The sequence below is a fragment of the Peromyscus eremicus genome, chromosome 4, assembly GCF_949786415.1.
Source record: "Peromyscus eremicus chromosome 4, PerEre_H2_v1, whole genome shotgun sequence".
Lineage (NCBI taxonomy): Eukaryota > Metazoa > Chordata > Mammalia > Rodentia > Cricetidae > Peromyscus > Peromyscus eremicus.
The window spans coordinates 95,278,678-95,306,026 of record NC_081419.1 but is presented as its reverse complement, the minus strand read 5'-3'; the positions used below and the strand labels follow the sequence as shown (position 1 = coordinate 95,306,026).

At 45.5% G+C, this 27,349-nt stretch overlaps 2 protein-coding genes across 2 annotated transcripts; one reads left to right on the top strand and one right to left on the bottom strand.

The window, feature by feature from the left end:
* Nucleotides 1-592: 592 nt before the first annotated feature.
* Nucleotides 593-4,547, top strand: Ell3 (elongation factor for RNA polymerase II 3). Its single transcript, XM_059261253.1, has 11 exons — nucleotides 593-816; nucleotides 1,038-1,073; nucleotides 1,410-1,522; nucleotides 1,646-1,832; nucleotides 1,918-1,997; nucleotides 2,100-2,175; nucleotides 2,939-3,119; nucleotides 3,196-3,238; nucleotides 3,340-3,511; nucleotides 3,872-3,916; nucleotides 3,998-4,547. Exons 1-11 carry the CDS (start codon nucleotides 685-687, stop codon nucleotides 4,106-4,108), a joined length of 1,176 nt encoding a protein of 391 aa, XP_059117236.1. The 5' UTR covers nucleotides 593-684; the 3' UTR covers nucleotides 4,109-4,547.
* A 940-nt stretch (nucleotides 4,548-5,487) lies between these two features.
* Nucleotides 5,488-26,512, bottom strand: Pdia3 (protein disulfide isomerase family A member 3). The gene is made up of 13 exons (XM_059261252.1): nucleotides 26,168-26,512; nucleotides 20,941-21,019; nucleotides 18,625-18,742; nucleotides 15,884-15,991; nucleotides 13,474-13,603; nucleotides 12,177-12,293; nucleotides 11,963-12,088; nucleotides 10,680-10,862; nucleotides 10,245-10,353; nucleotides 9,196-9,324; nucleotides 7,081-7,160; nucleotides 6,652-6,709; nucleotides 5,488-5,892 (listed from the first exon to the last, which is right to left on the bottom strand). Exons 1-13 carry the CDS (start codon nucleotides 26,341-26,343, stop codon nucleotides 5,779-5,781), a joined length of 1,527 nt encoding a protein of 508 aa, XP_059117235.1. The 5' UTR covers nucleotides 26,344-26,512; the 3' UTR covers nucleotides 5,488-5,778.
* Nucleotides 26,513-27,349: the final 837 nt, after the last annotated feature.

Here is a 27,349-nt window from a genome sequence, read left to right as displayed (position 1 = left end):
CTTTTTGCCACCAACTACGCCCCACATCCCCACCCACCCATAGGCGAGGCTCCAGCCCCAGCCAGCTAGGCTTCCAGGACTGAGGCACCCATCCACCTGGCTTTACAACCTCTCTAAGTCCCCATTAAAAACTGCATTGCGATCCGCCTCAGCAGACGCACCACCGCGGCAGAAAAAGAAAAAGAAAAGGTCCCTCTTGGGGTCTGCCATCCTCTGGTCCCCTGAGTCCCTCGGGCTCAGGGCCTTGGAGGCATAAATGACTCAATCCGCCTACCAACCAGTCTCGATCTCCCTCCCCGTGGGACTTAAACCCTCAAGTGGTTTTAGGTTCATTTTTTACTTAGAGACCGCGATTCTGAATTCAGAGTGGGGAAACTGAGACAGAACGAGGGATTCTGCGTGACGGGTCAGACCCTGGAGGCAGACTCTGGATACCCTTCGAAAAGCCCAAGACTGCCCAAGCCAAACCAAGAAGAAACCACTTGGATCCGGGCAGGCAGCCGGGAAGAGCAAGGCACCGCCCACGCGGCTGGGGAAACTTTGGGGTGGTGCCGGGGGCGGGGTCCTGGTGGAGGGCGGGGCAGACCCGGAGGGCGGGAGTGCCAGCCTAGGCTTGCACAGCAGAGGTGGCAGAAGTGGCCCTCGCCTGTCGTCTCGGTTCTGCTTGTGCGCGACTTTGGCACCATGGAGGGGACCCAAGAAGCTCTAAGTGGGAAAATGCGGCTCCTTTTCACCCCTGCTGCTCGGACCAGCCTCCTGATGCTCAGGCTCAACGAGGCGGCGCTACGGGCACTGCAAGAGTGTCAGCAGCAACAGGTGCGGCTGGCCTCCAACCCCTTCTTCCCATCCCGGTCAACCAGACCTCGGCCTCAGCTCGCTATACTGGAGAAGGGAACGGGGAGGAGCAGCTTTCGCAGGTCCCAACCTCCCGCATCTCTCCAAGTGAAGCCCGCCAGGCAGGTGTCCGCAGCCCCCACCCCCAATCCTGGGAACTTTGCTTCCTTTGTGCTCAGCTGGTGCTTGGGCTCTTCCCGCAGGTACGGCCAGTGATCGCTTTTCAAGGCCACCGAGGGGTAAGTGCAGACCGGATGTGTGAGGGAGGCTGGGGGTGAGGGAGCATAAGCGTGGACTCCGGGAAGGTGCGCTCTGGGCTGGAGCTTGCCAGTGGTCACGGTCTGAGGAAGTTATGAGAACTGAACCCTAAGAGGGTGAGGGGCTGATGGGGCTGTGGTCCCAGGAGGCTGAGCATTCTTAGCCTCTTGGGGAACTCTGACCCAGCTGCACCTGGTGTGCTAACGAGCCCCTTGGGATGTCTTCAGTCTTAGACTTGTTTGGGGAGGAGTGGCATGGGCAGGAGGAGGAGGAGGAGGGGCCGACTTAGCTGGGCTTACCATCTCCTTCTACCCCAGTATCTGAGGCTCCCAGGCCCTGGATGGTCCTGCCTCTTCTCCTTCATAATCTCCCAGTGTGGCCAAGAGGGCAGTAGTGGTGGCTTGGACCTTGTGTACCAACGCTTAGGCAGGTAAGAGAAAACAGACAACAGGTAAGAGACACTCGCAGACAGTGGGAAGAAGGGGAATGTGAAGACGTGTTCAAAAGATCTTCAACCCGTTTTTCTGTTGTTTTTCCCACCACTTCTTTCCAGATCTGGGCCTAACTGTCTCCACTGCCTGGGCTCCCTGAGAGAGAGACTCACTATTTGGGCAGCCATGGATACTATCCCAGCTCCACTGTTAGCTCAGGAACACCTGACTGAAGATCCCAGAGAGTCTGAGAGCTGGCAGGACACAGGAGAGGAATCTGAAGGCCATCCCCAGAGAGCACTAGAAGAGGTGATGCCAGAAACAGCAGGGGGTCAGCATAAAGTGGGGCACCCAGGTCCAGGGAGCCAAGTGTTCCTATAACTTCCCCTGACAGGTGTCTGACCCACTGGCAAGCAACCATGGACAGTCACTCCCAGGATCCTCCAGTGAGCCCTTGGCACAATGGGAAGTGAGGTACTGGGTCAGGCTGGGTCTGCTCTCTACCCTTACATGCTATAAGTAAAATATAGGCCCATGTCTCACCCTGGTCTCTCCCATTCCTTCCCCAAATCCTAGGAACCACACCTATCTTCCAAACAGAGAGCAGGACCAGCCACTGCCTTCCCCTGCCAGCCAGAAATGCCTGGACAAGGTAAACAAGGACTTCATTCCCCTTTTGAAGACTGGATCTCACTGTATAGCTCTGGCAGGCCTGGAACTCCTTATGTAGAACAGGCTGGCCTCGGATTCAGAGATTCACCTGTCCCTGCTTCCTGAGTGCTGGGATTAAAGGCATGCACCAACATGTCCAGAAAGGCAAGAGCTTTTCAAATAGTCGTCTAAAAGGCTGGGGATGTAGCTTGGTGGATGCAGGACTGGTACAGCATAAAATCTGGCACATGCCTATAAGAGAGGTCTCCAGAACAGGAGGGTCAGTGCAAGGCCAGGTATGCTCTGCTACACAGCACAGTGAGTCTGAGGCCAGCCTGGATGACCAGCCTAAGGCCTGGTCTCAAAAAACTCAAAACAAAAAACAAACAAAACCAGCTGGGGAGATGGCTTCTCAAGTGCATCTACTGTGCGAGCATAAGGACTGCACCTATGTAAAGGCTGGGCAATGTTTCCTGTGCCTGTAACTCCAGCACGGGAGGGGGTGGGGCGATGGAGACAGGTAGATCCTGGGAGCTTGCTGGCCAGCCAGCCTAGGAAAAATAGAGCTTTAGGATTAGTGAAAGAATCAGGCAGAGAGTGATGTAGGACATCCCATGTCCTCCATGGGGTGCATACCAGCACATACAAAAGAATACTTTTTAATTGGGTAAAACTTAAACGTAGGAGCTGATGAAATCGCAGTTTTTAACAGGAGTAAGAACTTCCTAGCTTGCTGTGTATGTCACAGATTTTTTCCCCCACAGAAACGTTCAGCACCTATCACCACTGAAGAACCAGAGGAAAAGAGGCCCAGAGCTTTGCCTCTAGTCGCAAGTCCACTACAAGGCCTATCAAATCAGGAATCACAAGAGGGAGGAGACTGGGAGCAAGATGAAGATGGAGATAGAGATTCCAGGCTGGAGCAGAGTCTCTCGGTTCAAGCAGGTGAGTTCATGAGAGGAGGGGAAATACCAGTGGGAAAGAAGACCCATAATTACTTGTTCTCTTCCTTCCTTCCTAGGCTCTGAATCCCCAAGCCCCGAGGAGGTACCAGATTATCTTCTGTAAGTTCCCCCCACTTTCAGTTTCATAGTTTGTACATGTAAACAAACATCCAAGGGTTTGTTAGGGGCAATGAAACTGAGGGTGTCACCTTCCCTGGTAGGCAATACAGAGCCATTCACAGCGCAGAGCAGCAGCAGGCCTATGAGCAGGACTTTGAGACAGACTATGCTGAATACCGAATCCTACATGCCCGTGTCGGGGCTGCCAGCCAAAGGTTCACAGAGCTGGGGGCGGAAATCAAGAGACTTCAGCGAGGAACTCCGGAACACAAGGTAAAGGCAGGACTCTAGCCTGCTGCTGCTAATTACCCCTAGACATGTTTGTTTAGTGACTAAGCAAAGGGACAAGCAAACCTGTTGTAATATTTGGTAGAATGAAATCAGAAGTTGGGCTGGAGAGATGGCTCAGAGGTTAAGAGCACCGACTGCTCTTCCAGAGGTCCTGAGTTCAATTCCCAGCAACCACATGGTGGCTCACAACCATCTGTAATGAGATCTGGCACCCTCTTTGGTATACATAATAAATAAATCTTTAAAAAAAAAAAAAAAAAGAAATCAGAAGTTACTCCCATTTCTTACTTTCTCCTCCTTTCCCTTCCCTCCAATTTTGAATCAGCGTTATTTTTGTTTCAGGTGCTAGAAGATAAAATAGTCCAAGAGTATAAAAAGTTCAGAAAGGTAAGCCAGGCTGCGAGCACAGAGGCAGTAAGGTAGAAGTCAGTCACTTCACTTTTTGACAAGAGTGCTTTTTCTCTGCAGCGGTATCCAAGTTACAGGGAAGAGAAGCATCGCTGTGAATACCTGCATCAGAAATTGTCCCACATTAAAGGTCTCATCCTGGAATTCGAGGAAAAAAACAGAGGCAGCTGAAACTACCCAGGACTCTTAGCCTGTCCCCAGTGATGAAGGAAACAGCTCCACGGTGGAGCACATCTGCTTTTCTGATTTTGACCCTTCCGTCCATGGTGGCAAGTAGAGTCATGCTAGGTTACTGCAGTTGGACTTCGTTGTTGCCGTACATTTCTAGGGTGTGGGCAGTCAAGTCTCCTTGGCTGTGCCCAGGAGACTAGGAAAGTAGCAGACACTTGGCTAAGTCTTCAACTTTACTTCAGTTGTTTTCAGATCCTGAAAAATGACATTTCCAGGTCGACACATACTTTGGGGACGTTGGACAAGTGAGTTTAGCTGAGTGGCCTCACAGGAACAAAATGAGAACCCCTGGTGTTATAGCATACCTAGATGTAAGGGAAGGGCTCAGTGTTGCTCACGTACTGTAACATGGCTGAAAAATGAAAACCAATTGCCTCTGTGTCTTGTGTGATCATTAACCTTCTTCATCCAAGGCAGTGCTGTGTATCTGACTTCCTTTGAGACTCTCTGAAAGACTGAGTCCCCATGTTCCAGCCCAAGTGTTATGAACTGGAGTCTCCAAGACTATGGTCATCTTTACTGTGCTCATATTGGCTAGACATATGCTCTACCACTAAGCAACACTACCTTTCCCCACCCCCAACATGTTTTTAAAACATTATGTATGATCCAGATGTACATTTTGTTATCAGGCTTTACCAAAAACATACTGAAAAAACAGGGATTATACTAATATGTTTCATTTTGTGTGTTTAGAGTCACATAGAATTAAAGCTTATATATCTAGAATTATCCAGGGCTGAAAGTTACAATTATGGACAAGAGTCTGATTTAGCTATAGATGGCCATATTTTAATCCATTAAAAAAAAATAGATCTTGTAGGCTCTTGTTCCTGTCAGTGATGATGTGTTTTCTTGTTTCACTGGGAGGGAATTAATGGATGCACCCAGCAGTATCAACAATTCCTCCAACAAAATGGATAGAACCCCAAACTGATGTCACACTCTAACAGGGCATTTCTGGGCAGGACAATCCTCAGGAGCTTGGCTTCGTGGCAAAGATAAGCAGTATCTTATGAACATGAACAAGGCCAGAACAACTGTAATTTCAGTATCTTGGGGCTGAGCAGGGAGGACTGTCATAAGTTCAAGGTCAGTCTGGGCTGCAGAAATTAAGATTTAGAGATGGTAACTGGACCTAGTCAGTCTGAGGCTACAGGGATCAGCGTAGCAAGTACTTAAAATTTTTTTCGAGATCTCATATAGCTCAAGATGCTAGCCTCAAACTTGCTACAAAGCCAAGGATGACCTTCAACTTTGAAAGTTCTATAGTAACAGTTTAGAGACCCCGATTCTCTCTTCCATGAAGGGAAAAAAACGACAGTATAAAGGGGGCACATTTATTGTCACTGTTCCAAATGTACAAAAAAAATTAGAAAATAACCCCCAACTCAATTCCCCCCACCCCCAGAACATTCTTCCCAACACAAATAATTTTCTCCCCAAACCACAAACATAAACTGGTCCTGGTGTTTTCATCAACAGTGCAGCTAAGAAACAGTTTAGAGAAAGCTGAACAGGATTCAGAGGATGTCCACTCTGTCCTTTCCGATGGCTCTGCCATCTCTGGTGTAAGAGTCCTTTTACAAAGTGGTGCGTTTGGCTGTTGCTTAGAGGTCCTCTTGTGCCTTCTTCTTCTTCTTGGGTTTTTCTTCTTGAATTATAGGGGGGTTTGTAGCTTCTCGTTGTAGATAGCTAATAAAATCATTTAGTTCACGGCCACCCTGAAAAAAGGAAGGTGATTTTAACTTTTTAAAGAACTCTAGTAAAATGCCAGTCAGATGGCTTCTTGGGAATTTGATCCCAAACGGTAAGAGGCGAGAACTCCCCAAAACTGCCCTCTAACTTTCACACACATATCTACTACCACAAATAAAATGTAAATAAATAGGCCAAAAAAAGAACTAGGTATTGCCGGGCGGCAGCGGCGCCCTCCTTTAATCCCAGCGCTTGGGAAGGAGAGCCAGAGGATTTCTGTGAATCCAAGTCCATCCTAGTCTACAGAGAGAGCTCCAGGACAGGCACCAAGAACTACACAGAAAAACCCTATCTCAAAAAACAAAAACAAAACAAAACACCTAGGTTATTGGCTGGATGGTGGTGGCACATGCCTTTATTCCCAGCACTCGGGAGACAGAAGCAGGCGTATCTCTGTGAGTTCGAGGCCAGCCTGGTCTACAGAGTGAGTTCCAGGACAGTCAGGAATACACAAAGAAACTGTCTTTAAAAAAAAAAAAAAAAAAAAAAAAAAGAACTAGGTACCATGGCTGGAGAGATCTTAATGATTAAGAGCACTGGCTGCTCTTTCAGAGGACGTAGGTTCAATCCCCACCACCTACACCTACATGGCACCTCACAACTGTCTGTAACTCCAGTTCCAGGATATCAGACACCCTCAGAAGTAAAACACCAATGCAGGTAAAAAATAAATAAATAAATAAATAAAAAGTGTGTGTTTTGGGGCAATGGGACAATGCACTTACTTCATACTTCTTTGGAGTTAGCTTCTTGTTGGCTGGTGAGAAGTAGATGGTAGGAAAACTAGGAAAAAGAAAAAATTTCACCAATTTCAGGTCTCAGAGCAATCCTAACATCTACCTGCCCAGTAGTGTTCTGAGAATCCCCTTTCTTTGAGGTTTCTAATCTGATCGGTGTTACTCTCCATGAGTGCCTAAATTATACTTTTTATTTCTCTAAATTAAATTACAAGAGATCACAAGATTTCTGGGAGTCATGTTGGAGTTTTTAGAGATCTAAGAAATTCATCTCCCCCAAACTATAGTCAGCATGGAAATGGTTTATGGTAACTATTCAGGTGGCTGAGGCTAGGTTAGTCTGAATTCAGGAGTTTGAGGCCAGCCTAGGCAACAAAGTAAATTCCATCTCTAAACAAAAACTTTTCATCAACTTACCCTTTGACTTCATATGGAGAAGGCACATCGTTGGCTGTGGCATCCATCTTGGCTATAACAATATTTGGGTCTTTGCTGAGCTGTTAATAAAAAGGTTACACATTTAAAAAAAAAAGTCAACAATCAAGACCTTAATCTGTAATCCCAATTCTGAAAAAGCTGAGGCAGGAGTATTGCCCCAAACTCCAGGCTGTCCTGAGCTAAGGCGTGAAACCCTACCTCAAACACACATGCATATTCTTACACACTCCCTTCTATACTTGGAGACAGAAACAGGACCGTCGAAAGTTCCAGGCTAGCCAAAGGCACACAGTCAGAACTTCATTCAAAATACCTGCTACCAGCCCAAGCCTACTGGCCCACGCCTTTAATCCTAGCACTTGCGAGGCAAAAGCAGACAGATCTCAGAGTTTGAAGAAAGCCTGGTAAAGCTTTCAGAAACAGGTACTTACTGATTTATGACTTAGACAATGGTAGCCTTTTACCTTTATAAGTTTTATTTAAAGATTTTTGCTTAATCGAGAAGAACACAGACTTAGCTCCTAATCTCCTGTTTCTCTTATGAATGGGTTCTTATAGAAGACTATATATAAGGCCAAGCCTAGTCCTTCCATGTGGGAGGCTGAGCACATGCTCAGGCTGCTCTTGGACTATACAACAAGACCCTATCTCAAAACAAAACACTAAGACTACATATAGCCACATTTAAATTTACCTGGCTTGGACTACACTACAAGAGAAAAACACCATGCTTTTAAAAATGAAGGACTGCTGCAAGCCACAGGAAAACATAATGGAATTCAGCTACTATCACAAAAGCTACTACTTGGAAAAGTCAAGGACTTCTCCAAAGGTCAAGCCATGGTTTAAGAAATCTTGGTGATATTTTAGCTTTTGTATATATAGATATTAGCTAGTTCCTAAGATGATTTTCTTGTGTGCTTCCAAGAACTTCTAACAGTGTATTTATCTAAAATACCTATCAAGCATCCAAGCCCAAATGAAACAACACCTGTCCCCTAGGGTCAGGCAGATAGCTTTATTTATTGTGCAATTTAGGGTGAGACCCCCCCTTCCTTACAGCCTTACTAATAGACTCCTAATTTCTTACCTAACCACTTCTAGGAATGTAGATGAGCACATAAATTCCCTTCTTGATATACTAACTGATCATTATCTCTATTGACCACCTCCTTTATCACCTTCCTTTTGGGTTATAAAAGAAAGCCTGGTGGTCACCGCCTGAGGAAAATTCTTACCCGCCTTTATGACTCCATAAGAATTCAAGCCCGGTGACCTCGCTCTTCAAGAGGATTGCTATTGCTTGGGTTTATAACTGGATTCGTGAGAGACTTAGAGAGGACTGAGAGAATGAGACGGAGAGGAGGAGAGAGAGAGGAAAAGAGAATGGAAGAACTATAGATGGGTAAGAACTGGAGAGGAACAGACTAGATGGGAAGAACTAGACTGAAGGGCTAAAAGAGAGTACCAGAGGAACAAGATGGAAGACGAGGAAGAGCCAGATGGGGAAGAACAAGATGAGAAAGAAGGAGATGGGAGAGGAGCTGATATGGGAAAGAACTGGATGGACGAGAACCTAGATGGGGCAGAGCTAAGATGAAGGAATTAAGGTAGAACCTAGAGGAGATAGCAGATAAATGCAGACAGAAATTAGGCAAGAGAGGAGCTAGGCACGAGAGCAGAACAGAAACTGTAGAGCGAGAACTAGCTAAAAGAATAAAGTGTGTATATAGATTCATTTCCTATCATCAAAGATTAATTATCCGCTGGTTGTGCATTCTTCCTGGACCCTGGGAGGGGACTATCGAGGGGCTGGACACTCCTCTAGTCCCCAATAAAGGACTATACAAATTCAGAAGTCATCACCAAAATTCAGATAACCCCAGACATTTGTAACCATGATGTAGAATGAGCCTGATTTGCGTTAAGTTGGCTATCTGTGAAATTCTCTAGAGGCTAAGGGGCAGTCAAGAGCAAACGTGTAAACAATAGTTGGGGGGAAAAATACCAGTATTTAGGAACTAATTAAGTCTATACTTAAAATATATATAAACTTCCAGCTCAATTTTATATTCATAGAGGGTTCAGACTTACTTTCTCTCCCAGTTCTTTATATTTGGGTTCCAGATTCTTACAGTGACCACACCAAGGGGCATAAAATTCAATCAGCACATCCTTATCTTCATTATTCACTATGTCATCAAAATTTTCTGCTACCACAACCTAGAAAACAGAAGATTCTCTAGTCATAAGAAAGCTGAAAAATAAAGCCTCAAGCCAACTCACCTCAACTTGTATCACACCATTTACACACTCATAATCATGTTGTTATTCCCCATTAGCCAGCTTTTCCTCACATCTATCCCTGTAAAACTATGTTTAGGAAGTCACAGGAAATAAAGAAACAAATGCTACTGAGTGGTTTTCTTTCTTTTAAAAAATTTGCCGGGCGGTGGTGGTGCACGCATTTTTTAATCTCAGCACTCGGGAGGCAGAGCCATTCGGACCTCTGTGAGTTCGAGGCTAGCCTGGTCTACAGAGAGATCCAGGACAGGCACCAAAACTACACAGAGAAATGGGGGGGGGGATGCAAAACAAACAAACAAACAAACAAAAAAAAACTTTACTCATGGGGCTACAGAGATGACTCAGTGGTTGAGAGCATTGCCTGCTCTTCCAAAGGACCTGGGTTCAATTCCCAGCACCGACTTGGCAGCTCACAACTGTCTATAACTCCAGTTCCAGGGAATCAGACACCCTTTACAGATATACATGCAGACAAAACACCAATGCACATAAAATAAAAATAAAAAACCCACAAAAACCTTTACTCATTGTGTGTATATATGCATAAATATGAACTTTATAGAGTTTATTCTCCTCTCTCTTTCCACTGTTACGTGGGAACAAGTCTTCAGGCTTTTGCAGCAAAGTGCTTTCCCCACGGAGCCACCTCTTGGACCCATAATGGTTTTCTTAGCTAGGGATATAGCTCAGTGGTAGAATACTTGTTTAATATGGGTTTGGGCCCCAGCATTAAAAACAAACAAAGAAATGTCAATAAGGGATGTGTCCAGGTCTATCAACGTTAAGATTTAGGAAGAGATCCCTGGAGATAGGTGGTGAGACCTCAAGCAACACACCTTGACAGGCCCATCGTTGGTCTCTGGGATAGGTTCAGACTTCAGGTATCTCTTCAGGTTGCCATCAAAGTAATCCTGCAGGAACCGCTCAAGAGCCTTGCCATCCCGCCTGCAAAGCGAGGACAGACTCTCACTGGAACTCATGATCCTTCTTTCCTACTTCCACCTCCCAAATGCATGCTGGAATTCAAGAGCACACCACCATGCCCAGCTCCACCCACGGCTTCTAATGAAGTTAAAGTATGTAAGAATTCCAAGCCAATACTCTTTTGTTAGTCCGCAGAAATCAGGCTTGAAAGGACCTAAGCTGAGAAAAATGATAATCACAGGCCTTGCCTGGAGACTTTTCTCTACCTCAATGTCACTCTTTCTAAATCCCCAGTGTTTAATGATTCTCGGAGTCAAATCCTGAACCTATGCCAAGTAATAACTTACGAGAACTCCTCTTGCATGACAAACTTCTCTCCTTTAGCAGTTCTGATAGCCACAACAGGAACCTCTCCAGTAGTGCTTTCCAAGCCAAAATCAGACAGTTCATGGCTAAAGGTTTTTCGGCTAGCTACGGCAAAGTTGAGTTTGTGTCCAGCATCAAGGAATTTCTTTGCCACCATCATCACCCTGTGAGGAATAAGAGAAATATTTGTACCGTGACCGTAACAGCGCGGTGAAGCATTTTTTTTTTTTTTTTTTTAAGGTTAAGAGACAGGGTCTCTTTACGTAGTCCTGGCTGTCCTAGAGCATGTAGAGCAGGCTAGCCTCAAACTCACACAGTGCTAGGATTAAAGGCATACATCACCACGCCAGGCTAAGTCTTTGAAACTAAGAAGCAGGAAGCTAAAAAGCAAAGAGTTCTATGATCCATTCAGCCTCCTGGAATTAGCTTGAGTCTGTAACATCAGGCACTGATTATATTACAGTTTTGTGGCTTAGTGATCATTCTTAAGTGGTCGCGGTACCTAACCCATCTGATAGGAATTTTCCTATACTATTAGATGTAAAATCTATTGCATGCATAAAAAAACTGACTTGAAAAGAACATTTATAAGGTTAAAGTGCACCCAGAAGTGGGCAAAATGTTTGAAGTGTGCTGTACATCAGGCTTACACCTTTTACTACACAGCCTGAAGTCAATGTAGTACAGCAAAGAACACAGACTTCATGTCCAAAAGAATCCCTACATAGTGTTTGTTCACTGTCCTTATGGCTTTAAATGCAGTGTTTGGAACTACGGGTTCCTTTCCACTTTCCCCCCTTTTTCTTTTAAGGACAGAGTCGTAGGCTGTCCAGACTAGCCACAAATTCAGTATGTAGCATGGCTGACTTGAAACTTCTGACTGTCCTGTCTCTACCTCCTAAATGCTTGGACTACAGCCCTGTGCCATCACACCCAGTCCTTTGCTGTTGTTTTCTTTTTGAAGTGTGGTGCCAGGGCTGGTGAGATGGCTCAGCCTGATACCTGAGTCTGATTCCCAGGACTCACATGGTAGGAACTTAACAGTAGGCAAGTTGTCTTTTGGTCTACACACATGTAAGCGGGCACATGTACGCATGCATGCACATGGTGCTGAGAACCAAACCTAGGGCAACCACTGTACCAACTAAGCCACATCACCTTTCCATTCTCATCTAATCTTACATCCCAGGGTAACAAGAGAATTAGAACTGTTCAAACAACAGGTAAACATGTCTCCACAAAGGAAAACCATGGTTTCTATTACCTGTTTCTCCAATAGTTGGAACCTTTAGCGTTCTTTTCATAGTCCACATCATAGTAGGCTGTAAGTAAGTCCTTGCCCTGTATCAAATCTTTATTGTCTTCTGTCATATGAGGACAGATGCCAAAACTGAAATGAAATAGTCCATTAGCTTTGTCATTTTCTAGCCATAATATGGAATTATCAAAGCGCTAACAACAAGGAAAGAGATACTCACATGCTTTCCTGGATGAACTTTTTAATCTTGCCACTGGTCATTTTTTGTTCAGTATATGCCACAGTTTTGTCTTCAAACTTGTTAGTAAGATGTGAAGGACGAAATAAAGTGATCCCCCTTTAAAAAAAAAAAAAGTGTCTTAGCATCAAATAGCAGAATTGTCTCTCATATTTCATTTAAAGCTCAGACACCCTTAATCCCAGCAATCAGAAAACAGAGACAGGTGGATCTCTGTGAGTTTGTGGCCAGCCTGGTCTACAGAGAGAACTCCAGGACAGTAGAACTACACAGAGAAACCCTGTCTCAAAAAACTAAATTAAAAACAAAACAGGTGTACACCAATATGCTCAGGCTTTTATGTGGGTGTGTGGCAAGCATTGTACGGATGAGCTCTCTCCTGAGCTCTTATCTAGAACAATTCTCAACTCAATTGCCATACTCTACCAGGGAAATCTCATCTACTAAGAATCACCTCCTCACTGGGAATGGTCTAGACAAGACTGTTGCAAGTTCAAATCCAGCTTCATCTACACAGCAAGACTCTTTCTCAAGAAAAGGTGAGTGGGCGGTGGTGGTGCACACCTTTAATCCCAGAACTTGGGAGGCAGAGGCAGGGGGATCTGTGAGTTCGAGGCCAGCCTGGTCTACAAAGAGAAACCCTGCTGGGGGTGGGGTTGGGGGAAGGTGAACCATCTCCTATGAAGGCTTTTCTTGTGACATGTCCATGTGGGTTCCCACAGAAGTCAGAACAACATCTGTCAGAACAACATCTGTCAGAACCCTGAAATAGTTACAGGTAGTTATAAACTGCCTGAGATGGTGCTTAGAACTAAACTCTGGTTCTCTGCAAGAAGAGTACCAGCTTTTAACCACGAACCATCTCTCAAACATATACAGCCTTTTCTTTCCTTTGCCTTTTCAAAACAGGGTTTCTGTATGTAGCCCTGGCTATCCTCAAACTCAGAGATCTGCCTGTCTCTTTCTCCTGAGTGCTGAGATTAAAGGCGTGCGCCACCACAGCCTGGCCCTATAGCTTTTTCTAATATCCCCCAGCCCACAAAAAGGGGAAAAACTCCTCCCTTTTATATATTTCTATGGGAAATGTGCAATACAGCACTTACATTTCTATATGTACTTGCTTATATACTGTCTCCTTCTATCGATGCCCTTCACAGTCTTCTAGACTGAGCTTACTTAATGCCTAGAAGGGCTCGTTAACATTTCTGGAAACAAAACACAAACTAAGTAATAACCAAGCTCACAGTAAGAGATAAGGGCATGCAACTCAGTCACTTACTCTCCATTATCATCGTACTCCTTCACCAGAGACTCAATGTTGGTGTGTGCAAATCGGTAGTTATCTCTCAAGTTGCTGGCTGCTTTTAGGAACTCGGAGTGCCCATCACTGAATAAATCCCTGAAAAAACCTGCACAGGAAATGTCAAACACAAGGAATTACATTATTCCTCTAGGTTTCAAAGCCTTCAGTCTATTACAGTTAAACAAAGGTACTTCAGGTTAAGACCAGGCTGCTTCAGACATCTGACACAACACTTACACTAAGACTTCTTCCTCCACCCTCTAGAAAAAGGAAGGGAGAGGATTTGGTAGAACTGAAGTCTTCCTTCGACTTCTCCAGAACAGATCTGGGCAAACTTCCTCACTTCTTAAGAGTTTTAAGAACTACTTCAGGTATTAAATTAAAACAACAATGGGGGCCAGAATGTCAGCTCAGTGGTTAAAAGCCCCAGCCGTTCTTCCAAAGGACCTGGGTTCAGTTCCCAGCACCTAAATGATGGCTCAACAACCATCTGTACCTCTAGTCCAGAGAATGCAACGCCGTCTGATCCCTCTGGGATGTAGGCACACATGTGGTGCATGCGCAAACATGGAAGCAAAACACTCAAACACATGAAACAGACCAGTAAAAAGGCTCCTTATGGTTAACTATTGAGGAAAAAAGGAAAGTCATTTCTATTGGTGTGAGTGAGTGACCGGTCTGGTGCAGGTACTCCAGGAGGCCAGATGGACATCAGAACCCTGAAGCTGGTTACAGGCATCTGTTAGCCACCCAGTGTGTGTGCTGGGAACAGAACTCTGAACAAGCAGCAAGTCCTCTTAACCACTAAGCCATTTTCTAGCACACATTCTTTGTAACATAGAATTAACTAAATCCAGGTAAGTCAAATTTAAATGGTAAAATATCGGTTACTACAGAGACTAAGTTTTATTTTATTGTTTAGAAGACTAACAAATGTAAACATCAGTTACACGTTTATATTTAAGTGGTTGGGGTGTGTTTGTGTGTGTGTGTTTTCTGGTTTTTTTTTTTGGGGGGGGGGCAAGGTCTGTTTTCACTGTTTACCTCTGGTCGGCCTAGAACAAGAGATCTGCCTGTCTCCACCTCCTGGAAGCTGGGATTAAAGCCGTATGCCACCATACCCCACTAAATTTAGTTTTTAATCAAATGTGTTATCTACCACATCTAAAAATAAAATAAAGAGCTAAAGTGTATAATTCAGTGGTAGAACAACTGCCTAGCACATTTGAGACCAAGGTTTTTCTCAAGCCAGTTTCTCTGTGTAGCAGCCCTGGCCGTCCTGGAACTCACTCTGTAGGCCAAGTTGGCCTCAAACTCGGAGATTCCCCAGCCTCTGACTCCTGAGTGCTACCATGTCTGCCTGGGCCCAAGGTTTTAACTTCAGTGTGGTACACATATACACCATACACACCCAGAACATTCCTTTCAGTTGGGTGTGTGTGTTGGTAAGCCTGACACCTCCTTTCTCTCTGGCTTTCTGACCACAGTAAAATCTCTCCTTGCTGCATGCATTTCTTTCATAACCTGCACCAGAATTGAAAAATTTTGTGCCACTGTCTTTTTTGAAGATCCTCAACTATAAGACAAATCTCTTTCCTTTGCATGACCCAGCCTCAGGTATTTATAGCTGCTGTGGATGATTGATTGATAAATAAAACACTAATTGACCAATAGCCATGCAGGAAGTATAGGCGGGACTAGAAGAGAGGAGAATTGAGAGAACAGGACACGGAACACGTGGCAACATACAGATTAACAGAAATGGGCTGAGTATAAGAGTAAGAGCTAGAAAATGGTAGGCCTGAGCTAATGGCCGAGCAGTTTAAATAATATAAGCGTCTGTATGTTTATAAGTGGGCTGTGGGGGCTTGGTGGGACCTGGAGAGAAGCTCTCTAGCTACATATAGCAACAGAAACTTGATCAATAATCACAAAGATACCTATAAAAATTGAAAATAGAGATAGAAATTGACTATTGCATCCCCTTGCCTTAAACCTTATTTTCAGTTTAACTACCCTGCTAAAGACTTAGCTCTCTGAGTTACAGAAGGGACAGAACTAGGAATATACCACTCATGGCAGAGCACTTGCTAGGCAGGAGTGAGGAGGCAAGATAACTTCCAAGCACTGTGGGGTGGGGGTGGGAGGTAAGCCAGCCACACTCCTATTCTGGTCTCCTAACTGAATTTAAACCTTTACACCTCTAAGAAAACGAACCTACACAGGACCCCGTTCTCCTTCCCTGTTAGTTCCTGACTCAGCTTTGTCAGTTACCTTTTAACTGCTTCAGGCTTGCCCTAAGCTGCTTTAACTGTCGTTTTCCCAAACACGGAGGCTTTTAAAAATCCAATCAATTTTGTAGCATAACCAAACACCCGCTACTTACCCACCACCGAAGCGTCTTTATCACTAATGAACTTCTTAAATTCTTCCTCAGACCGGAGAGGAACGGAAGCTGGTCCTGCTTGCTTCTTCAAGTGGCTGACAATTCCATCTTAGAAGACAAAAATTACATGGACACATAATTTTTGAGAAGGATTAGAATGATTCAAAATTCGAAAGGACAAAACAATGTATGTTTTCAATGAAGTTTTCTTCCTACTCCTGTCCCTAAACCTAAATTTCTTTAGTTTGTGTATCCTTCTACTTGATTTTAGCCCAAAAGGCCAAAAAGCAATTGGTATATCTCTCTAAAACACAAACACAAAGGAAATTACATTCTTTTATCTCCAAGATGGCAATATATTTTTTTGTCTTTTGGGGGAGCACAGTGGAATGGGGAGGTATCCTAAATTCACAGATGTCTGCCTGCCTTTCTCTACGGTAAAGCCACACCCAGCTCTTTGCTTTTAGACAGGCCCCTCAGCCTTGGTTGTGGAGCAGAGGCTGCTTTGACCACCTGCCTCCTCCTCCTCCCAACCCTTCCAAGTGCTAGGATTACAAGGATGTATTATCACTACGCCAGACTCAAGTAGTTCTGGCTAGTTAACACAGTATATAGAAATAATTCATGCCAAACTCATAATGAGCTGTGCTACTTCTACTGTCCCTTTTAAAAAAGGAATCTTCACATTTATTGTGCGTGAGATACGATGGCACCTGTGTGACGTCAGAGGGAACCCTGTAGAACCTGGTTCTTTCCTTCCGCCATGTGGGTTCTGGGGATTGTTATGGTTGGCGGTAGGTGCACACTGAGCCATCCTGACTCCCTTCAACTGTCTGCTATAGCTGCGGAGTATTTTTTAATTTACATACTGTGATTTATTTAACCCATGACAACTGACATTTATTTCTAATCTTTTGCTTTCTCAAAAGATTCCATGATAAACAACCTTATCTGCAGGTGAATTTGCACAATATATCTGTACTAATTTCTAGAAATCCACAGTTAAAGAATATAGTAATTTATACTTGTTAAGAGATTTACCATTTTTCTTTCTTCTTCCTTTTTTTTTGGGGGGGGGGGGTTTCAAGACAGGGTTTCTCTGCATACCCCTGGCTGTCCTGGAACTTCTGTAGACCAGGCTGGCCTCGAACTCACAGAGATCCACCTGCTTCTGCCTCCCAAGTCCTGAGATTAAAGGTGTGAGCCACCACCGCCTGGCTTATCTATTTTTTTTTTTTAGCCTCTTTCTTGACTACCAATTAAACTCCAAATAGACAGGGACTTTATAATACCTATCTCATAAAAAGTTCAGGAACATGTATTCTGTAAATAAATGAACTTCCCATTCATATAGTGGCTCAGTGGTGCAGTTCTTGTGAGGCCAAACAAAACCGTAAGTTGTATGGTTACTAGCAGCTTTTTTTTTTTTTTTTTGAGACAGGGTCCTATGTAGCTAAGGTTGGCCCTAAACTCACTATGTAGATAAGGATGACCCTGAACTTTTATTATTTTGTTTTTGTTTTGTTTTTTTCCTGAGACAGAGTCTCACAACGTTGACCAGGCTAGCCTAAAACTCAAGAAATCTGCCTGCTTCTGCCTCCTGTGCACTGGGATTAAAGGTGTGTATCACTACACTCAGCGGTAAGCTCTGCTTTGAATTTCTGGAGGAATCATCACATCATCTTCCACAGCAGCTCTATTACTTTTCATTTCCATCAACAGTATACAATGGTTCCCATGTCTCTAAATCCTCGTCAATATATGTATGTATGCTGCTGATCCAACTCAAGGCTATCTCAATCATGATAACCAAGTGATTCTCCACTGAGCTACCTTCCCCAGCCGCCAGCTCCCTCCTTTTTTAAAATAGTAGTAGTCATTGTAATTAACGAGCACAAGATAGTTTTCTTGGCTATGCTGGGGACTGAACCTGACACCTGCACACTCTCAGTCAAATACTCTACCACTATCTATAACCTACATGAATGTGATGACTGCCTTTCACTTTCCATCAACTAGAACACAAACATCAGAAAGGACCAACATCTACTATGTCTCGAGAGAATCTGACAGAGCAGATAAAATTGATAGCAATTATTAAATGAAAAGCTTAGTTGAGCTTGTATTTGAAGTTCAAATATTTCTTATATTTATCTTCATAATCAAGTCATTTAGACAGAGAAGCTTTCCATTACCTAACAAAAATTGCTCTAAATTGAGCTATTTTTATGACTGGTAAGTATGCTGAAATCTTTTTTCTTTTTCTGGTTTTTCTTTTCTTTTTTCTTTTCGTTTTTTGAAGACAAGGTTTCTCTGTGTAGCTTTTGGAGCCTGTCCTGGAACTCACTCTGTAGACCAGGCTGGCCTTGAATTCACCTGCCTCTGCCTCCCGAGTGCTGGGATTAAAGGCGTGTGCCATCATCACCTACAACTCAATGAAATCTTAACAAAACATTAATTCAACTTCCAGAATATAATCCAAGGCAGGAAGATGGCACATGCCTATAATGCCATTACTTGTAAAACTGAGGCACGAGGATTAGAAATTTAAACTTAAGCCATGTGTAAGTGGTACACGACTTTAATTCTAGCACTTGGGAGGCAGAGACAGGCTAATCTCTGCAAATTCAAGGCTATTCTAGCCTACACAGTGAGTTCCAGGACAGCCAGAGCTCTACAGTCTTGAAAACACAAACAAGAACCTGAAGCCTAGCCTGGGTCCCGTGCAATCGGATCCTTACCGGCAGTCCTGGGCCCATCATAAGCACCCGCTTCTTCCCCATCTCTAAATATTTTAAGGGTTGGGTAGCCGCTGACTCCATACTTATTACAGGTGTTTGTGTTGGCAGTGCAATCCACCTAAGAGTAGACAGAACAAGAGTCATTTTGTTATCTACGCATCTGCTGCAAGATCTTAGTCCCAAACCATTACGACTAGCTATACCCATAGAGGATCAACACTTCTTGGCATACTTACCCCAGGTCATTAGACCTTAAAGGTATATTAATACTATCTAACTAGATCAGAACTGCATAAGAGATGCTTCAGAATTTAGATTCCTTGGCCTCACATAAAAATTCTAAAGTTAATATCCATTTAAATTATTTCAATAATGCCCCCCTTCCTTTTCACACAGATCAAACCCAATGCTCTACTACTGAGCTACATTCTCAGTCCCAACAGTGATTTACTTTGATAACAATCATTACCGAAGACATGTGCTTAGTATGCCCACCTTTATCTGGGATAGGGTATAATCTCCCCACCCCCCAACCTCCCCACCCACAGGGTTTCTGTGTAGCTTTAGCGCCTTTCCTGGAACTCACTCTGTAGCCCAGGCTGGCCTTGAACTCACAGAGATCTGCCTGCCTCTGCCTCCCAAGTGCAAATAATTTGTCTATTGGTAAATGCATCAATACTTGTTACATAAAAGAAACAATTAGTTTAAAACCACAGAAAGCAGATTATAGTTTTAAAAACTTCTAATATATAGCCAGGTGGTGGTGGTGCATGCCTTTAATTCCAGGAGGCAGAGGCAGAGGCAGAAGGATCTCTGTGAGTTCAAGGCCAACTTGGTCTACAGGACAGCCAGGACAACACGGAGAAACCCATTCTCAAAAAAACAAAGTAAAACAAACCTTCCAATATACAAACTACTAATCTGGTTAGTAGAGATATGACCTTTAAACTGGAACACAGTGAGCTTACTCCTTCAGAGTACTACAGAATGGCCACACTTATTAATCATTACTACTTTTGCTTGTTTGCTGGAGACAAGGTCTCAGGTAGCTCAGGCTAGTCTTGAACTTCTAATCCTGTCTCTACCTCCCAAATGCTGACATCACAGGTCAGCACTACAGCTAGCTCTTAAAACTATGAAAACAAATACCAACCTTAAATTTACCACTTGGCTACATACTCAGCAATATCCCATGTCTTTTTTTCTGATCCCATTACTGACTAACATCAGGGTAGATTAGAGAATTCACTGTTTCCTCTCATGCTTACAGCTATACCTTTATTATCTTTGTCTGCCCTTAGTTCTTATTTACCATGTTCTTATTTTAAAAATTCTTTTAACTTTTATTGATTCTTTGTGGATTTCACACGTGTATTCTGATCCCACTCATCTCCCTGTCCCCTTGCATTTGCCCTCTGCCCTTGCAACCTCCCCCCAAAATAAAACAAAATTTAAAAGAAAAACCAAAAACAAAACCAAACAAACCAACAGAAAAAGAATCTGTGGTGTGAATGTGGGTAAGCTGGATCTGAGGACCTGAGAACAGGAGAACTGGCCTGGCTCCTTGCTGCAGGCTGCATTGGGTGAGCTAGCCGAGGCAGTGCTGGAGAGCTCGCCCAGGTAGTGACCATGAAAGCAAGCTGGTGGGCTGACCAATCCAGCTACCACCCAGGCCCAGAACCAGGGCTAGAGTTGGCCCACCCCAACAGCCACCTTATCTATGAACCGTTGGTGCATGTGAAGGGACAAACCTACAGATCCAACAGCAGGACCTCTACAGCACAGGACAACTACAGGATATCCAAAAGGAGCCCCAGTGAGAGTCCATTATCAGTGGTGTAGCAGAAGCCAGAGGGAGGCCTGGAATCAGACCAATGACTCGTGGCAATGAACACTTTCAAGTGAAAATAAATGGACTGAAGGGTAAACTGTGACACTCAATGGGCCACACTACAGTTTCCATGACAAGAGTCACCCCCCTCTCCTTTTAGTGTTGTATTTTGTGTATGAGTACTCTGTCCGCATGTGTATGTACCAGGTTCAGAAGAGGGCATCATATCCCCGGGACTGGAGGTACACATGGTTGTAAGCCACAGCCTGAGAACTGGGAAATAAACCCATGTCCTCTGTAAGAGAGGCCAAATGCTCTTAACCACTCAGCCACCCAAAATACACTTGAGCCAGTGAAAAGGCTCAGCATGTAAAGGGGCTTGCTGCCAAGCCCGAGGACTCAAACAGGTATATGCACACATGTCCACACATACATGCAATGAAGAATGTTTCATATTCCTTCCTGGTGACTCCACTGATGCTCACCTTTGCTAATGGGACTATTCCTTTTAATCTAGTTGCTGCAGCTTCATACTCAGGGGCAAGCCTCTTGCAATGTCCACACCTATTTAAAAAAAAAAGTCAGATTCTTAGTTTAACACAAACTTACTTTCTATCTAGGAAGAATCTCAAATCACTACTACACTACTGTTTTGGTTTTGTTTTTCTTTAAAGACAGGGTACTGTTACACAATCCCTAGGCTGTGACCTTCCTTATGCTGATTGTAGGCATGCTATATCAATTATTCAACATCAAGCTGGAACCCAGACCTTTGATTTTTTTGTTTTTTCAAGACAGGGTTTCTCTGTGTAGTTTTGGTGCCTGTCCTGGATCTCGCTATGTAGACCAGGCTGGTCTCGAACTCAGAAGATCTGTCTTTCAAGTACTGAGATTAAAGGCATTCACCATTTCCCAAATTCTGGGGATAATAGACATGTGCCACCTTGCCTGGCTTCTTTCCTCCTGTTTTCTATTTTCGCTGTCTGTAGGGAGGTTACAGAACTCTTCAACCTTCTCAAAGTGATCCCGCTGCAACCCATTGGGCTTTTGAAGAGATAATGTACAGCTGGTGCTGGCCGTGACAAGAATGTACCACACACCTAAATGCATGGTAAGCACACCTGTGGGACTGTTAGGCCTTCCTGGGTAGAAGAGCAGGTGTTGCAGGTAACCCTCTGGGGAAAGTATACCAGCTTATGTTTTGATCAGTTCTCACGGTCAAGTGAGGACTGTGAACTCAGGCCTGCTACCTCCTTAAAAGTGCTTTCTAGTGTGCTGAAGCTCAGGTGGGATGCTTGCTGCTGCTGTTTTTTAAAGTTCTTCAAGACAAGGTTCTCCATGTAGCCTTGGCTGTCTTAGAACTCACTCTATAGACCAGGCTGGCCTCGAACTCGGAGACCCACCTGCCTCTGCTTCCCCAGGGCTGGAATTAAAGGCGTGTATCACCTTCCGGCCTTGTTTTTTGTTGTTTTTTGTTGTTGTTGTTGTTGTTGTTGTTTCTTTTTTAAAGACAGGGTCTCACTTTGTAAGCTCCAGGCTATCCTGAAACCATACAGCCCAACATAGCCTTAAATAGGCCATGATACTCCTTCAGCTTAGCATGCCTATGACTGAATCAACGTCTTCTGTACTTCATTCTATGTAGCCCTCCAGCCGGTTCTGTTCAGTTATATTGGAAGAAGAAAGAAAAGGCACTTGATGCTGATTCACGGTGTCTGTCTGTCTGAAGACATGATCTCACTAGGTAGCCCTGGCTGGCCTGGAACTTGCTATGCAGACCAGGCGGTCCTAGGACGTACAGCAATCTTCCTTTCTCTCTCTCTCTCTCTCACAAGTGCTGGGATTACATGCATATAGCATTACACCACGTTTCCAAGGGTTTAAAGGATACGACCTGGTTTGGGCCTTTAAGGCTTCAGAGAGAGGAAAGAGTAGGTACTCAAGTACGGTGAACAGCAGAGTTACTGTACAAGAAGTCTGCAGATTATGACTACAGCCAGTAATACACACAGCACTGGGAAGGAAACAGAGGCAGCAGTCATCTACAGTCACACAGCAGCAGAGGAGAGGTTCCATCTCATCTTCTCTTTGGGGACAGGGTCTTTTTCTGTAGCCTAGGTAGTTTCAAACTTACAATGCTCATACCTCAGCTTTGGAAAAACTGAGCTAACAGGCATCTAGCATCTTGCCTATCTCTTGCTGTTGACTTTCTATTGTAGTAACTGTCACTATTAGAGCAAAAGTTAACATCTTTACCTCAACTATCCTAAAAAAGAAAAAAAAAAAAAAAAACTGTCCATGTTACAAATATATATAAAAATACCCAGAGAAGGCCAGGGGCGATGGCAGGTGGATCTGAGTTTGAAGCCAGACTGGTCTACATAGTGAGATCGTGTCTCCAAAAAGAAAGAGATGAACACATTAAAATAAAAAAGTATGTAGGGCCAATGTTGAGTATCCCCAAGAAGCCCAGCACAAAGGCACATGCCTGCAATTCCAGCACCTTTGAAGCTGAGGCAGGAAAGCTACTGAGCTCAAGGCCATGAGCCATACAGCAAGTTCAAGACCAAACTAAGCTTATAAACTCTATCCCCCTACCTGGAGGAGGGAAGGGGAGAGAGAGGGAGAGAAGATAGGGGAGAGGGAGAGAAGGGTGAGGGAAAAGGATGAATTCAAGCTGGGGAGGTAGCTCAGCTGCAGAATGTTTCCTTACCATGGGGAAGGCCTGGGGCTCAATGTCCAGGACTGGGGTGGGGCAGCACTGCAGTATGACACAGGTCAGCAGGTAACAGCATCCACTAACTGCCACCCAGGCCTGACAACTAGAGAGCTCCAGAGTCCATGTAAAGTAGGAGGAGAGAACAACCACCACCAATCTCTTTGATCCCACAACAGTAAATTATTATTATTATTATAATTATTATTATTAGGCTTATTTGAGACAGGGTATCTCCGCGTAGCTTTGGTGCCTGTCCTGGAACTCGTTCTGTAGACTAGGCTGGCCTCGAACTCACAGAGAACCACCTGCCTCTGCCTTCCGAGTGCTGGGTCTAAAGGCGTGTGCCACTTCCGCCCGACTTTAGTAAAATGTTTTTAAGAAACAGAGTTGGAGAGATGGCTCAGCAGTTAAGAGTACTTGCTGTTCTTGCAGAGGAACTGAGTTCTGTTCCCAGCACCCACAAGGTGACTCACAACCATGTGTAACCCCAGTTCCAGTATACTTGATATCCCTGAACTCTTGGTCCCTCTCTGCTTTGGCACACTGTTTTTGGGAAGGACTGGGAGGTGTGTCACCGAAGGGGAGAGGGGTCCAGCGTTAAGGCTTTAAACCCCCACACCATTCCCATTTAGCCCGCACCGCCTCAAGGCTGTCTCCGTCTGGGAGCAGAGCTCTCACTATGGCCCTGCTGATGGTCAAGGACTCCAATCCTCCACTGCAAACCCCCCTCCGCATAAAACCTTCCTCTAACAAACTGCCTTGGTCGAGGCGTTGTGTCACAGCAAAAGTAACCGAGACACAGTGAATCTGGGAAGAAATCAGTGTACTACAGGCTGAGACAAAGCAACTGCTCTCAACAGTAGCACAAGGTGGGTTCTTATTCAGATGAAAAAGACGGCAACCAGCCAGGCTTAGAAATCCGGTGCACTTTAAGGGAAATCAAGGTCTGTCACAGAACCCACTGACTCTTTTACCTGCCCCCGCCAATATTAAAACGGAGAATTCACCTACTCTCAGAGATGGTGCTTAGCAGCAGACAACTCCAACACACATTTACTCAGTAATCACTTCATGCTGCACTGTGTCAGGTGCAACTATTTTAGCCTCTGATAAAAAGCTGGCTGTTCTTTCCCTATAGGAATCCCAATCTGGAGGAGGTTGGGGTGGGAGGCTGTAATGAAACCTCAATGTTGAAAAGATGACCATGCTAGCAATGTGGGAGATGACTTTATCTTCTAAGCCTACTGAAAGCAGACACCACAGCAGAAATCCACCCAACTCTTGATGGCTGGTGCATGATGGGATATGTAGTCTTGAGGAAAGCAGGTGCAACACTTTTTAGGGGAAAGACGAGCCTGAAGCCAGGTGTGGTGGCGTATGTAGGATAGGGGCAAGAGGATCTGAAGCCCAGCTAGGCTACAGGAAACCCCGTCTCAAAAGAAAAAAAAAAAAAAAAAAAAGGAGGCTAGAGCAAGAAGATCTTGAGTTCGAGGTCAGCCTGGACGATACAGAGGAACTGGTTTAAGAAAGAGAAAAGCACCAGCCTGGGCTACAGAGTGAGAGCCAGAACTACAGAGAAACCCTGTCTCGGAGGGGGAGGAAAAGCTTCAATATTAAATATTTATGTAAGTATTTTCCATAATGGCAATTGAACATGGCAAGCACTGAGCCATATCCCAAAGCCTTAACTAAAAACTGCTTTAAACTCATTGTGTAACAGCCCACAATTCTCCAAATGTATGACCCCTCCAGTCAAAGAAGCCGGACCCAACTGACACCCCCTCAAAGTTAACAGCATGATTATGTAACTATGATAAATTGTTTCTAAGAGAGAACATGAATTCTAGGGATGTATAAATGTCATCTATGTGTTATCAGTACTGACTGTTAGCCACAGAATGCCCCGAACACAAAATATCTCACGCTGAAATACAATTTGCTTCCTGTCTCTAGTATATCCTGATTCAGGCAGTCTTCACTACAAGACTTTTGAGTGTGACCCATCTAAGTCAGGCAGATAAGCTTGGAATGTCTCGTTCCCACTGGGTCAGAAGCAAAGATAAGTTACAGTGTAACTGTAAACACTGTTTTACTGGTACTTTTGAATAGTTCTGAATTAAGGGCCATTGTGCCAGAAGGAAAAAACAAAAACAAAAAAACCACACACCTATTGAACTATTTCTGTGTTATATTAGTTTGCTGTGGTAATAATTTGTAAATTACCCAACCCACCAGAAATGCTATTTGCTCTCCCTTCCCATGCAAGTTCTTATTTGGTCGCACTCACCCTAAAGAATCTACGCTTTTGTTAGGTTAAGCGGCCCCTCAAGTGGTGTATATAACAGTGGTTACTTTCTCATTTGTGTCTTATTTTCTGTAATTATCTAAAGCTGACAATGATGATAGATCCTAGTGAAATTATTCTCGTTCATTTACTCTCTTTTTAATGGAGGCCTCTGAAGCTTAATGTAAACTACTGTATGCCATGCCATGGACAAAATAATGGCCTGTCTCAAGTAAGCACTTAGGATCGTTCTGCAGCCACTGAGTGACCTTGGTTAGAAACCGATGGTTCTGAGGTGGGGACGAGAAGAAATACCTTGGGACCCAGGACCCGTGCTCCGCCTCCTCCCTAAGGCTCTAGGATGCCTGCCTGATCTGCAGACAAGGGGACGTCTACACTGACTCACCTAGATACTGAAAGATAGAGATCGGAGGGGGAGGGGATGGGTAAGTCCTCCACATCGGAAGTGCAGCAAGAACACGGAGGTAAGGACGTGGCCCTAAGCGGGAACCGAGGCTTTCTCCTTCCCGGATCTGCCCCTGCCCCCACCCCGACTCCGGGCGGAGCGCCTCCGGGCTGCCACCGACTGGCAAGGAGGCAGCGGCAGCCAGGCCCGCCGGAGAGTGGAGGGCGCCCGCGCTGCGGAGGCCCAACCGCCCCCGCGCCCCGCCGGTCCTCCGGGCCCGATCCCGCAGAAGAGTGGCCTCACCAGGGGGCGAAGAACTCGACTAGCATGAGGCCCGCTGAGCCCGTGTCCGAGACGCGACTCTCGAAGTTTTCGTCCGTGAGTTCCAGCACGTCGGAGGCGGCGGCGAGGCGGGCCGAGGCGAGCAGCAGCAGCAGCAGCGCCACGCCCGGGAGCAGCGTTAGGCGGCTGAAGCGCATGGCGGCGAGACGCGGCGGGGGCGGTCGGAGAGTCGGGACCGGGGCACCGAGAAGGGAGAACCCGCAACCTGCAGCCGCTGCCTGCGCTCGCGCGTCTGGCCCGGGCGGACCTGCTGCCGAGGTCCCAACCCCCTAGGCCGGCTCGGGGGCCGCAGTGTGGCAGCCGCCGATTGGCTGCATCCCCGCTGCGTCGGGCGGGATGAACCAGCTGGTAACTGCCGATTGGCGGGCGCGCGGGGCCGGGCGGAGCGGACGCTGTGGCGGAGGCCGTGGCGGGGGTCGGCGGGAAGGGAGGCTCGGCGCTGCCGGAGCGGCCCTGAGCTCGGCCTGCGGAGGGGGAGCGGAGCTCAGGGCGCCGGCGCGGGAGGCGGAGGGGTGAAGTCGGGGCTGAGTGGGCGGAAGTGCGCTGGGGCTGAAGGGAGGCCCGGAAGCGGTCCCGAGGGGAGCTTGAGCTCCCTCCCTCCGGGGCGTTGCGGCGCTCGCTCGCACACTCGGGCACCATACGACACGTTTTCCAAATGTCAGGCTGTTGACTTGTCCAATTCTAGGGCGTAGTAACCCGACATCCTGCCGCTGCCCTACCTCGTATCCTGCTTGGTCAGGTTCACGTGAGGTCTGTATTCTTTGTCCAGACTTAGGCCTTCGGCCCCCTTGCCTGCGACGTTTTCACAGATGGCTGGGTTTTGTTCGTTTGGAGAGGGTGGGTAATTGAGGATTGAACCAGGAACCTTGTACAAGGCTGGGCAAGTGATCCATCGCCGAATTATATCGCTGGTCCCAGTCCTTTTTTGACTTTTTGAGACATGATCTCAGTAAGTCTCCCAGCTTGGCCTCAAGTTCATTCTATAATACTGTTCTATAAGCCTGGTAGACCGAGAACTTTCCCCGTCCTCTGGCCTCAGCCCCCTAAGTATCAGGGACTGGTCTGCACCACCAGGCTCAGGCTCAGCTTTTACTTTTTTTTTTTTTTTTTTTTTTTGACAAGGTCTCACTATGTGGCGCTGGC

Excerpts from the sequence above, each read along its gene's own strand:
- Ell3 (XM_059261253.1), top strand. The coding sequence starts at position 685 with ATGGAGGGGACCCAAGAAGCTCTAAGTGGGAAAATGCGGCTCCTTTTC. Across the intron at positions 1,998-2,099 it reads TTGGCACAATGGGAAGTGAG|GAACCACACCTATCTTCCAA; the intron begins GTACTGGGTCAG and ends CCCAAATCCTAG. Across the intron at positions 3,512-3,871 it reads GAGGAACTCCGGAACACAAG|GTGCTAGAAGATAAAATAGT; the intron begins GTAAAGGCAGGA and ends TTTTTGTTTCAG.
- Pdia3 (XM_059261252.1), bottom strand. The coding sequence starts at position 26,343 with ATGCGCTTCAGCCGCCTAACGCTGCTCCCGGGCGTGGCGCTGCTGCTG. Across the intron at positions 10,354-10,679 it reads GTCATGCAAGAGGAGTTCTC|GCGGGATGGCAAGGCTCTTG; the intron begins GTAAGTTATTAC and ends CTCGCTTTGCAG. Across the intron at positions 5,893-6,651 it reads TAACTCCAAAGAAGTATGAA|GGTGGCCGTGAACTAAATGA; the intron begins GTAAGTGCATTG and ends TCCTTTTTTCAG.